We start from the raw sequence: 12,007 nt of genomic DNA, 5'->3' as shown, positions 1-12,007 counted from the left end.
ATCCCAGCCGGTGTCCCGAGCAGGGGTCTGGATGGTGGCAGCAGTAGGTGAGCCAGTAAGAACAGCTTTTGGGCAGCTCGGCTTGTTCATGCCATCCTGTTCCAGGCTGCTGGTCAACTCGGCCAGTGCTTTGGGGCAGATTGTCTGTCCCTGTGGGATAATAAGCAAGTTGTTTTGAATCTAAATGGAGGCAGTGAAGACTCAGTTTTCTCTAGGACAAGTGGGGAATCCAGGTTTGTTTATTTATTTTTAAAATTAATCAAACATTGTTTCCCAATGTGTTTGAGGGATCAAGGCATTATTTTCCTTGGTATTTCTGAATTAACTTAGAAAATGAAATGAAATTCCCAGAGACATGCACCTATTTTAAAGTTTGGCCAAGTGTATCTTTACCAGGAATGAGCCACTTGTAGCCTTCCTGATTTCAGCTAGCATCCTCCTTTATCTCATGGTGAAGAATTTAACATTTTACCTTTAATCCCTACGAGTATCCATAGATATCAGAAGTTAAAAAACAGTTCTGATTTTCTTGTGACTTATTTTTTTGAGTTAGGAATGTCTAAGTTGCTTTATATATATATATGTATGTATGTATGTATGTATACACACACACTTGAGAATAAAGATGATTTCTCAGATATGTTTATATTTTGAAAGAAAGGAAAACCATGGCCCATAACCTCTCCTCACCCACCACACATTGGCCGTTGTGTGGAAAAAGCAGTTAACTATTGACCTTGGCGGTGGAAGGAGATGGGGAGGCTATTTTAGTACCAGGAGAGAAACTTTGACTCCGAGTTGTAGCAATCACAACTGTAGCTGTCTTGTCCCTTATGGCCACGTGTGACTCTTGACCACCTGAAATGTGGCTGCCCCAAATTGTGAAGTGCTGTGAAGTGTTGTCAGAACACGTAGAATTTGAAGACTTAGTACCAAAAGAATTCCATGTTGAAATAGTAATGTCTGGATATATGAGGTTCAGTAAATACATTTCAAATTAATTTTACCAGTTTCTTTTTTACTTTTTAGCCGCTTTCCCTAGGCAACATAATTCTCCCGAAAGAGAGAAGGGGGGAAGGAGAGGGTAACAGGAAGGAAGGCTAGGAGTCTCCGAATGGAGGAAGTAGCCTGCAAATGTCAGACATCTTCTCTCTCCTAAGGCAGGAGGAAACAAACTATGTCAGATTTTTGGCCTCCCTGATAGCTCAGTTGGTAAAGAATCCCCCTGCAACGCAGGAGACCCTGGCTCGATTCCTGGGTTGGGAAGATCCGCTGGGAAAGGGATAGGCTACCCACCCCAATATTCTTGGGCTTCCCTTATGGCTCAGCTGGTGAAGAATCTCCCTGCAACGCAGGAGACCCTGGCTCGATTCCTGGGTTGGGAAAATCCCCTGGAGAAGGGAAAGGCTACCCACTCTGGTATTCTGGCCTGGAGAATTCCATGGACTGTATAGTCTATGGGGTCTCAAAGAGTTGGACACGACTGAGTGACTTTAAATTTAAAGAAAAGAAAAATTGGCTAGTAGAACATTTACGCTTGCATAGGACTCATTGCAGCGTGAGTGATGTTTCTGTTAGTGCCAGCTCTTCTCTTCTGTGTACCACGGATCCCGTGGTCTTAGTTTTTTTGAATGTTGAGTTTTAAGTCAGTGTTTTCACTCTCTCCTCTTTCACCCTCATCGAGTCGTTCTTTAATTGCTCTTCTCTTGCTCCCATTAGCGTAGTATCGTCTGTATGCCTGAGGCTGTTGATACTTCTCCCTGCAGTCTTGATTCCAGCTTGTGACAGATCCAGCCTAGAATTTTGCATGAAGTACTCTGCATAGAAGTTAAATAAGCAGGGTGACGATAAAAGCCTTGGCATACTCCTTTCCCAGTTTTGAACCAGTCCGTCGTTCCATGTCTCATTCTAACTGCTGCTGCTTAACCTGCATACGGGTTTCTCAGGAGACAGGTAAGGTGATCCAGTGTTCCCGTCTCTAAGAATTTTCCACAGTTGGTTGTGATCCACGTAGTCAAGGGTTTTAGCGTAGTCAGTGAAGCAGAAATAGATGTTTTTCTGGAATTCCCTTGCTTTCTGTGTGATCCAACAAATGTTGGCAATTTGATCTCTGCCTTTTCTAAACCCAGGTTGTACATCTGGAAGATCTCAGTTCATGAACTGCTGAAGCCTAGCTTGAAAGATTTTGAACGTAACTTCGATGGCATGTGGAGTGAGCCCAATTGTATGATAGTTTGTACATCTTTGGCATTGCCTTTATTTGGGATTGGAATGAAAACTGACCTTTTTCAGTCTTGTGGCCACTGTTGAGTTTTCCACATTTGCTGACCTACTGAGTACAGCACTTCAGCAACGTTATCTTCTAGCTCAACCGGAATTCTGTCACCTCCACTAGCTTTGTTTTGGGCACTGTTCTTGGTACTGCTTCCTGCTTGACTTCACACCCCGGGAAGTCTGGCTCTAGGTGAGTGGCCACACCATCGTGCCTACTCGGGTTCGTGAAAATCTTTTTTGCACAGTTCTTCTGTGTGTTCTTGCCGCTGCTGAATCTCTTCTGCTTCTGTTAGGTCCATAGTGTTTCCGTCCTGATTGTGCCCATCTTTGCATGAAATGTCCTCTTGGTAGCTCTCATTTTCTTGAAGAGATCTTCAGTCTTTCCCATTCTATTTTTTTCTCTATTTCTTTGCATTGTTCACTTAGGAAGGCTTTCTTATCTCTCCTGGCTATTCTTTGGAACTCTGCGTTCAGATGGGTATATCTTGCCCTTTCTCCTTTGCCTTTTACTTCTCTTCTCAGCTATTTGTAAGGCATCCTCAGACAAGCACTTTGCCTTCTTGCATTTCTTTTTCTTTGGGATGGTTTTGGGTTTTGCTCATTGCCTACTGCACAGTGTTATAAACTTCCATCCATAGTTCTTTAGGCACTCCATCAGATCTAGTAATCCCTTGAATCTTATTTATCACCTCCACTGTATACTCATAAGGGATTTGATTTAGGTCATACTTGAGTGGCCTAGTGGTTTTCCCTACTTTATTCAGTTTAAGCCTGAATTTTGCAATAAGGAATGCATGATCTGAGCCACAGTGAACTCCAGGTCTTGTTTTTGCTGGCTGTATAGAGCTTCTCATCTTTGGCTGCAAAGAATATAATCAATCTGATTTCGGTGTTGACCATCTGGTGATGTCCATGTGTAGGGTTGTCTCTTGTGGTGTTGGAAGGCCATGTTTGCTATGACCAGTATGTTTGCTTGACAAAACTGTTAGCCTTTGCCCTGCTTCATTTTGTACTCCAAGGCCAGACTTGCCTGTTACTCCAGATGCCTCTTGACTTCCTGCTTTTCCATTCTAGTCCCCTGTGATGAAAAGGACATCTTTTTTGGGTGTTAGTTCTAAAAGGTCTCATAGGTCTTCTTAGAACCGGTCAACTTCAGCTTCTTTGGTGTTAGTGGTTGGAGCATAGACTTGGATTACTGTGATTTTTGAGTGGTTTGCCTTGACACTTGAGATCATTTTGTCATTTTGAAATTGCACCCAGATACTGCATTTCAGACTCTTTTGTTGACTCTGAGGGCTGTTCATTTCTTCTTGCCCACAGTAGTGGATAGAATGGTCAGTGGAATTAAATTCACCCATTCCTGTCCATTTTAGTTCACTGGTTCCTAAGATGCTGATGTTCACTCTGCCATCTCCTGCTTGACCACATCCAGTTTAGCTTGGTTCATGGACCTACCATTCCAGGTTCCTATGCAATACTGTTCTTTACAGCATCCAACTTTACTTTCATCACCAAACACATCCACAACTAAGCGTTGTTTCCACTTTGGCCCAGCCTCTTCATTCTTACTAGAGCTGATAGTAATTGCCCTCTGCTCTTCCCCAGTAGCATTCTGGATACCTTCTGACCTGGGGGGCCTCATCTTCTGGTATCATATCTTTCTGCCTTTTCATACGGTTGATGGATTCTCCCAGCAAGAATACTGGTGTGATTTGCTATTCTGTCTTCCAGTGGAATACATTTTGTTAGAACGCTCCACTATGACCTGTCCATGTTAGGTGGCCCTGCACGGCTTGGCTCATAGCTTCATTGACTTATACGAGCCCCTTCTCCATGACAAGGCTGTGATCCATGAAGGACAAAAACAACTCTAGGATTTTTCAGAAAGATGGAGAGTGGTTTGATTTTATCATTTCTCTCTTTGTTAGTATTGATTTAAAAGTCTGTGATTTGGTTTACTGTAAGAAATTGTGCTCCCTCTTATCTCTCAATCCTGTTGAGGTGTAGCTAGGCTAAAAATTTCAAAGAGTACTTATATATACTGAAAATGAGCTGCTGAAGTTCTGACTCCTTTCAGTTTTTTTCTGAGTATCTTAGACACTTTTCAAAGGGCTCCGTTTACCTCAGGGCCCCTGGCAGTTGACCTTTGTACCTGTTAGTTCATGACTAGCTTGAGTCCGCTTCAAAGGTCAAGTTAGTAGAAGTTAGGGGCAGGCCAGGGGTAACTGATTGACCAGTGCTGTTTGCTTCCAGTCCAGTTTGTTGTTTGGCTGGAAGATAAAATAATGTTTGTTTAAGAGTCTACTGTGGTTTTATTTTATTTTTAAGCCTGTAGTATACCTACTCAATTTAAAGAAAATGCACTGTGGACACGTGTATTTTAAGGTGTCCTGATTTGAAAAATGCTATTCTAATTTAGGATAGTGTAGAGCGAAAGGAGCTAGGCATTTTAAAACATTAAGGATAGTGGAGAGCGAAAGGAGTTAGGCATTTTGAAACATACAGTTGCCCAAGAATTCTTTTCATATGTATAGTAAAATAAGTATAAAGGAGCATGACGGTGTGGGCTCAGGAGATTGGAGATGACTGGGGACGTAGGCTGTCCTCCTGGATCCCAGACCAGGTGTGTGCTGGCTCCTCATCCCATGGCCTGGGGCTGGCTCTCCGGTGGGCGGGCAGCATTCTTCCACAGGTTGACTTGGGGATGGAGGGGCCTTCCATCTTTGGGCCTTACTGTCTGTCTCAGGGTCTTTTTTGTCATCAATATCCAGCCAGATGAAAAGGAGGCCACCTGGAAGTTTTGATGGCTCACAGCACAGTGGAGAAAACTTTGTCATGTGGCCACACCTACCTGCCCAAGAAGCTGGGGATGTGGTCTCAGCAAGTACCCACGGAAGGGAAGGAATGAATCTGGTAGATGGTCCTGCCTGGCACAGCGTGGCTCCACCCCTCCAGGCAGTTGCAGAGACGGCAGAAGGAATGTGAGACGGGACACTGAACTTCACTGTGAACTGCCAGACTGTAAATGTGCGGGCCCCATGCTCACTGTCACAGTCTTACTGCTAACAGCCCTGTTCTCTTTAGCGACCCTTTAAAGGTATCAGAGTCCTTCTTAGCTTGCAGCCTGTGGGCTGGATTTGGTCTCTGAGCCAGAGTTTGCCAACACTTGTTATTTCAGCACCACTGATCAGTTTTTTCTATAAACCAGTATATGATGAGTCACCTTTATAAGGTTAAAATTTTGGAAGTTTTTTCTTAATCGACGTAGATACGTGACTATATCTTGATCCGTATTTTAGTAGTTTGTGGACATTTACAGTTTTCAGTTGATGATCATGAGTGTGTATCTTGTTTATAATTAGCCAATCGTAAGGGCAAGACTTAAGACTAAATTATTAACTACATCCAGCTTTCTGACTGTGGAGAGACTATTAGATTATCAGAAATTTGGCTTATAGATAAAAATAAGCATATACAGGAAATGGCAACCCACTCTAGTATTCTTGCCTGGAAGATCCTATGGATGGAGGAGCCTGATAGGCTACAGTCCATGGGAATCGCAAAGAGTCAGACACGACTGAGCAACTTAACTTTGCTTTTGCTTTTAGACCCGATGACAGTGGGATGGGACATGGGAAGGTATTTGAGGATCACTAGTAGCCTTTCAGTCAGTGACTGTGCTGAAGTATTCAAAATAAGCATGGTGAACTATTTTGTCAATCTGTAGACATCCTAAGATTTAATTTTCCATGATAAACTTTGAAGACAAAGTGAACACTTCTCTTTTTAAGGTGATTTTACTATTTTTTGTTTCTTTGTTAAGAATGGCATAGGTTTTACTATTTTATGACCTTCCGATTTTCAGCTCTGAAAGTGCTGTTGGGGCTAAAAGTTTTGGTTTGTGGTGGTTATTTAATGTAATATTCTGGAGAGTACTGCACACCTAGGTCTCAATACTTGTCATTTGTTGTTGAGGATACTAGTTCTGTGTAAGAATGTATTTCTCACCCTGAAGAAAAGATTTATTTTCTTCCTTTCCCAGCACTAAATTCTTTAAGTATGGGTGGGTTAATTTTGCAGGTTAAAATACCAAGTTTTAGCATTCTTTCAGCATTTTCAATCAGAATTTTTTATTATCTATAAAAATATTTTCTGAGAAAGAAAATGGCTTACCAGTTTTACTTACTTAGAAGGTACTTTATGGATTCACAATGAAACTTGTTTTTCTCGTGTGATTCAAGTTGGCATTTTAGACTGTAAAACTAAGTGGGAATTTGAAAAATTAATATGTGAAGTTGAAGTTTTATTTAAAATATCTCTGCCTTTTGTTTAGACCAGCATGTTTTGGAAATTTGATCTTCACTCATCATCCCACATAGACACACTTCTGGAAAGAGAAGATGTGACGCTGAAGGAGTTGATGGATGAGGAAGATGTTTTACAGGAGTGTAAAGCACAGAACCGCAAGCTTATCGAGTTTCTCTTAAAAGCAGAATGTCTCGAAGACTTAGTCTCATTCATTATTGAAGAACCACCTCAAGACATGGATGAAAAGATCAGATACAAGTAAGAAAATTCAATCTTCTCTTTAGGGTGGGGCTGAAGTGAAGCGGGGGCAGGATGCATCACCGTTTTTGTTGTCCAGCAACTTCTCAGGGCCGCCGTAGACCAGGTACAGAATGTTAACATGTCAAGAGGGACAGGTTCAGTGGAGCAAACAGCCCGTTGTAGAGAGCCAAGTCCAGTGAAATCACAGGAATTTTTAAATGAATGTTCTAAATTTCTACCAGAAGGTTCTGTCTAAAGGCAAAGTGCATTAGAAACAGTGATAAAGTTCCTTAAAATAGTGAGATGATCCAAGTAAATATTTTCTCTCTTTTTGCAAATAGGAAAACAGAGATTATGTGACTGTCGAGATCAGCCGAGCCAGAGCTTGTTTTATGAACAGTGTTGCTGATTATGAATTCTGACCTTTTGTTAACTGAAAATAAGGGTATGGATCTTGGTGAACATTAGTGTAGCTAAGTTTAAGCAGCTGACGCCTTGGATAAATACTGTGGGTCTGTCTTCATCAGCACTAGTTTTGTCAGCTCATAACGCTTTCCAGGGTTCAGACCCCTGGAAACTCATTGTAAATACTCCATATGTATTTAAAGCATTGGGGTTTCAGTTGGTTGTTTTTCCATCTCCAGCTCTTTTGAAATATTTAACGTCCCTCTCCACCTGAAAATAGAACTGATTCAGGAACAAAACAAAAGTCACTGATTATGCATTAAATAAGTTTGATGGCACGGGAAGAATTATGGCCTATGGTAAATTCTCATTTCTCCCTCAGTCTGTCCCTCTTTGCAGTTACCTTTCATTTCTTCATGGGGAGAGTTGTGTTGTCAGAGGAATAATACTTGGTGATGCTTTCAGGTTGCTCATGGCTTGGATCTTCAGGGGATTCCTGTTCTCTGCCAGCCATTAAGATTGTCAGCTGGCATTCAATTGCACATCCACTTGGAGATCAGTACTTTAGAAGAGGAAAGAAATTTGGTGGCAGAAATACCTGTGTACTTCTTTCCTCAGAAACAGATGCTTCATGCTTTGGGATTCCCTACTTGCATGTGTGAGTGCTGCTTGGCGGGGGCTCATCCTGGCAGGAGGCCCCCTGGGAGGAGTGTAGCCCCTCCTCCCAGAGCTCCAAGAACTTGGACAAGAGGCCACCCTTCTTGGGTCTGTTTCCTCACCTGCTGCATGAGGCGAAATACTTCTCCAACTGGAGAGGAGTAGGCGTGCCTTGTGGAAATCGCTTATTTTACCAAAAAGTAGTCATGGCATCTGTTGTATTGCCATGCCAGTGTTTTATGCTTCCTTGGAGGTTGCAAGAGCAGGTGTGTTTCCCTGGACATGTTGCCTTTTGGTTGGCACCATTTTGAGAGAGCGTGGCTTGAGCTGAGTGGAGCAGCTCCCTGCTGAGCCTCTGGCCTGCACAGAGCCACCACCTACGGTAGCTGCATGGAGCTGGCTGACTCAGAGAGCTGGACTAGCGCAGAGCAGTTCTCAGATGGGACCCGAAAGCTGCCCGGGGTTAAGGTGGACTGTAGTCGTCTAAGGAAATTTAGACTAGTGTTGTATGTATTTAGACTAGTTTATGAATGATGGAGTGTTTTACTGTGGCAGAAATTTGAACTAACAGAACCTTAAAAGTAGGGCGTTAAGTAGTATCATAAATCCCAAAGCTGAGATGTTGTTGGTCGAGGTTCTCACAGAGGAACTTCAGAAGCAAGAACAGAACCAGGCGGGTCTGCTGCCGTCAATGTCAAGGGAGGCCAGGCTTCAGGAAGGGGAGATGGGACAGGGGGCCTTGGGGACTGTGCTGACAGGCCAGGCAGCCACTGGCCTTTGCCGTGTGGAGGTCCCTTCACTGCCCATTCCTCAGAGCAGTGGACACGGAAGCAGTGCTTCGGAGGAAGAATTGGAGACCAAGCAGAGAGTTCTTTCAGGTAGTTCCCTGGAACAGGAGCAGAGAGAGCAAGGGGGAGCTCTAAGCAGGTGTGGGGCCAGGAGGGGCGTGGTGTGTGTGTTTTCCTAGATGGAGGAAATAATGGTGTGTTTACATGCTGGTAGGGTGATGCGGCATTGGGGAAGCGGGCTGGTGTAGAGGGGCGGGGGTCTGGTGATGTGCTGGGCTGGCCTCAGTGGTCAGGAGGACGAAGGGGGCCTTCACTGCAGAGGAGGAAGGGGCCCAGTGGGGCTGGGCTCTCTTCCCATTGCTACTGTGTTCTCAGTGCAGAGCAGCTGAGGTCAGGGCGGGGAGGGGTGGCTGGAGGAGTCTTGGGGTGTTTGAGAGGCTTGTTTAATCTCAGGGAGGTAGGTAGGAGAGCGAGAGTAGCCCCACCCTGTTCCACACCAGAGGGTTGAGCCTTTGTATCAGAGCCTGGACCCCATGCGCCTGCTTCTTCAGCATGATCAGACCTCCAGATCAGCCGTGGAAGAAGCAGGTGGAAAACTTTACAAGATGTCCTTGCCCTCCTCTGGACTTCCTGTGTTAGAATTTTGAGAATACCCCTTACACATTGGGTTGCAGTGGAGTTGGGGTCTCCTACCTTTTTCTGACCCTTTGCCTCCCGGCAACTTTCAAATTGGGGCAGTTGAGACAACTCCACATCCCAATAAAACTTCATTTCAGAAGTTTTATGAAGTAGAAAATAAAGAGAAATTAAAACAGCTGGGATTTACTTACTCTAGAGCCTCTCAGCATTTTGTATTATTCTCTTCCATGAGATAAAGATTGTTACCTTCACATTGCAGCCTTGGAAACTGAGGTCCAGTGAAGTCAGGTGACGTGCCTGAGATCATACAGCTTGTAAGTGGTGGAGACAGGTTCTGAGCCTGGGCGGTTTGACTCCAGAGGCCACACGGGTCACCCCCTGCTTCCTCCTCCGGCCTACTGGTGACTTTGTGTTGTGGCGTCTTTGAGCCGATGTGTGCTGTAAATTGACGTGAGGAAAGAGTTTGATTTGATTGAGCCATAGCCTCAAAGACAGTGATTTGGTGATGTGATCTTTGTGCCCACACGCCTGCCGGTTCTGTTGTATGTCTTTTCCGTGCTTTTCTCCCTGGAAAGGCTCATTGGGGACATTCTTACACTGTTGAGAGTTCGCCCGCTAGCTGCTGCAGCTTCTGGTCTGGTGCCTGTTGTTTCTCAAGTCACTGGCCAACAGGCAGCTGCCGGCTTGTCTCAGGGATGCTGCATGGGTTCCGGCCGCAATTGCTACCCCTCTCTTTCGTCACAGAGCCATTTCAGGCTGTTTTGTCACCTCCCTGTCCTGGTCAGCATCAGAGGTCGCCACTCCCTGCTGCCCTTGCTCGCCAGGGAGGGATAAAGACCAGAGAAGTGAACGGCGGGTGGGGGAGAGTGCAGTCTGGGCAGGCCTGGGAGTCTCCGTGATCGCTCTGAGAACAGATGAGAAGGTATTTGTGGTTAAAGAAGCAAGTGGAGAAAAGGAATCTGCTGCCGCCTGTTCAGAGAGAGAGCGAGCCCCGGCACTCAGGGCAGACGCGCCCCAGGGGTGTGGATGTCGGGGCTGGGGCTGTGGCAGCCAGCGCTGGGGTCTGCGCGGGCTGGCCCCGGGGGGCTGGGAGGCTGCTGTGGAGAGCTCAGCTCCTATACACACTTTGTTCCCCACCCGGGTGTTCAGGCTGTGTCCTGTTCTCTGCTTGAGTGTATTAAAGTGTTTATTCTCTTAACATGCAACGTGGACTGAACATTGACACGCCCAGCTTTCTGATACCATAGACAATCCCTCTGAGAATACTGGAGCCTGTCCAGGAACCTGGACGCGTCTCGAGTAGCCGCGCGGTGCCGTGTGCAAGCAGTTTCCCGGAAGCCAGCGTGCCCCGAGTGGGCCTGCGAGCTGCGCTCCTTCCCGCACCGCAGCAGGTGGCTGGGGCTGCGGCCCACGGCTTCGTCTTACCCCCTCTGAGGGGTCCCTGCCCTCGCCTCCTGAACTCCAGCTGTGCTCTGGTTTTGTTGGGGAAACTGTATTGGTTTTTAGACAGAGAAGAAAATTCACTCTAGTTTAAATTGGCAGAATGGATTGAAATTATTTTCTCATTGCCAGAAGATTTTTAAAACAATTTTCACAAAGTTTTAGGAAGCCTTTCTGATCTGTGTTCTGATTTATGTAAGTAAACTGTTCATACAGATGATGACGTGAGTATCCTGTTCTTCTAGGTATCCAAATATATCTTGTGAGTTGCTCACTTCTGATGTCTCCCAAATGAACGATAGACTGGGAGAAGATGAATCCTTGCTAATGAAATTGTATAGCTTCCTCCTAAACGATTCCCCCTTGAACCCACTACTTGCCAGTTTCTTCAGCAAGGTGCTAAGTATTCTTATCAGCAGAAAACCAGAACAGGTAAATACTGTTTTCCAAAAAGGTAAGTATTAGGGCTGAGCATCCCCTGAGGTTATCCTCGGTGATTTTGTCGCTTCAGTGTTCTGAGTGTGCCTTATGTCCCACATTCTGTAAAAGAATAGATTTTACAGCTTAAATACCCGCAATGCTTGCTGACTTATCACTGAATACATTCTAATTTAGCGAATACATTCTAATTTGACCTCTTCTTTTCTGAGCGCCTCCTATCTCAGTTTTTCCGTGTACTTGGCCTCCTTTTCTGACAGGTGGCTGGAAGCAAGAGCACGTTGGGGTCAGTCTGTGAGGGTCGCGTGAGGAGGGGCACACAGTGGCAGGGTGTGTGGGTGGCATCCTGGCGACTCTGTGGCAGAGTAACTGTGCTCATTTATTCTTCTCCCTGATGAGCACAAGCAACGCTTAAGTCAGAAAGCTTTCCCATAAACGCGATTGCTGATTAGTTTATAGAAATGGCGATTTTTTTTTTCCTCTTCTATTTTGCTTCCACCTCAAAACTTGAGACCTCTGGGCAGTGAGTGCTGTGTACACACACAGGGAGCTTTGCTCTTCTGTCCAGCAGAGCCTGACAGGAGTTGGACCCTCCTCCCCACTGTCTGCCTCCTCTACCTCCTCCTCGTTCCGGTGTCGTCCCGCTGTGTCCCCACCTCCCGTCTCCTGGGCTTGGTTTTGCTCTCAGTTCCCTTGTACCTGGAAACTTGTATTTTCCAGGTATCTGCTGTTTGCGGTTGTTCTCAAAATGTGGTCTCTGGTCCAGCAGCATGAATACCACCCGAGAATTTGTTGGAAATGCAGGTTCTTGAGCTCCA

The 12,007-nt window shown here is 45.2% G+C and overlaps 1 protein-coding gene across 6 annotated transcripts in view; it reads left to right on the top strand.

Annotated features, from left to right (window-relative positions):
• PPP6R3 (protein phosphatase 6 regulatory subunit 3) overlaps positions 1-12,007 on the top strand; it is a 123,060-nt gene that overhangs the window by 47,249 nt on the left and 63,804 nt on the right. For all 6 annotated transcript variants that reach the window (XM_068975905.1, XM_068975903.1, XM_068975901.1 and 3 more), the window contains exons 3-4: positions 6,608-6,840; positions 10,997-11,183. In XM_068975905.1, coding sequence (XP_068832006.1) covers positions 6,614-6,840; positions 10,997-11,183 — 414 coding nt within the window. In that variant the 5' untranslated portion in view covers positions 6,608-6,613. The remainder of the gene's footprint in view (positions 1-6,607; positions 6,841-10,996; positions 11,184-12,007) is intronic.

The sequence above is a fragment of the Capricornis sumatraensis genome, chromosome 8 (assembly GCF_032405125.1).
Source record: "Capricornis sumatraensis isolate serow.1 chromosome 8, serow.2, whole genome shotgun sequence".
Lineage (NCBI taxonomy): Eukaryota > Metazoa > Chordata > Mammalia > Artiodactyla > Bovidae > Capricornis > Capricornis sumatraensis.
The sequence above is the reverse complement of the archived record's forward strand: the minus strand, read 5'-3'. Positions and strand labels throughout refer to the sequence as shown.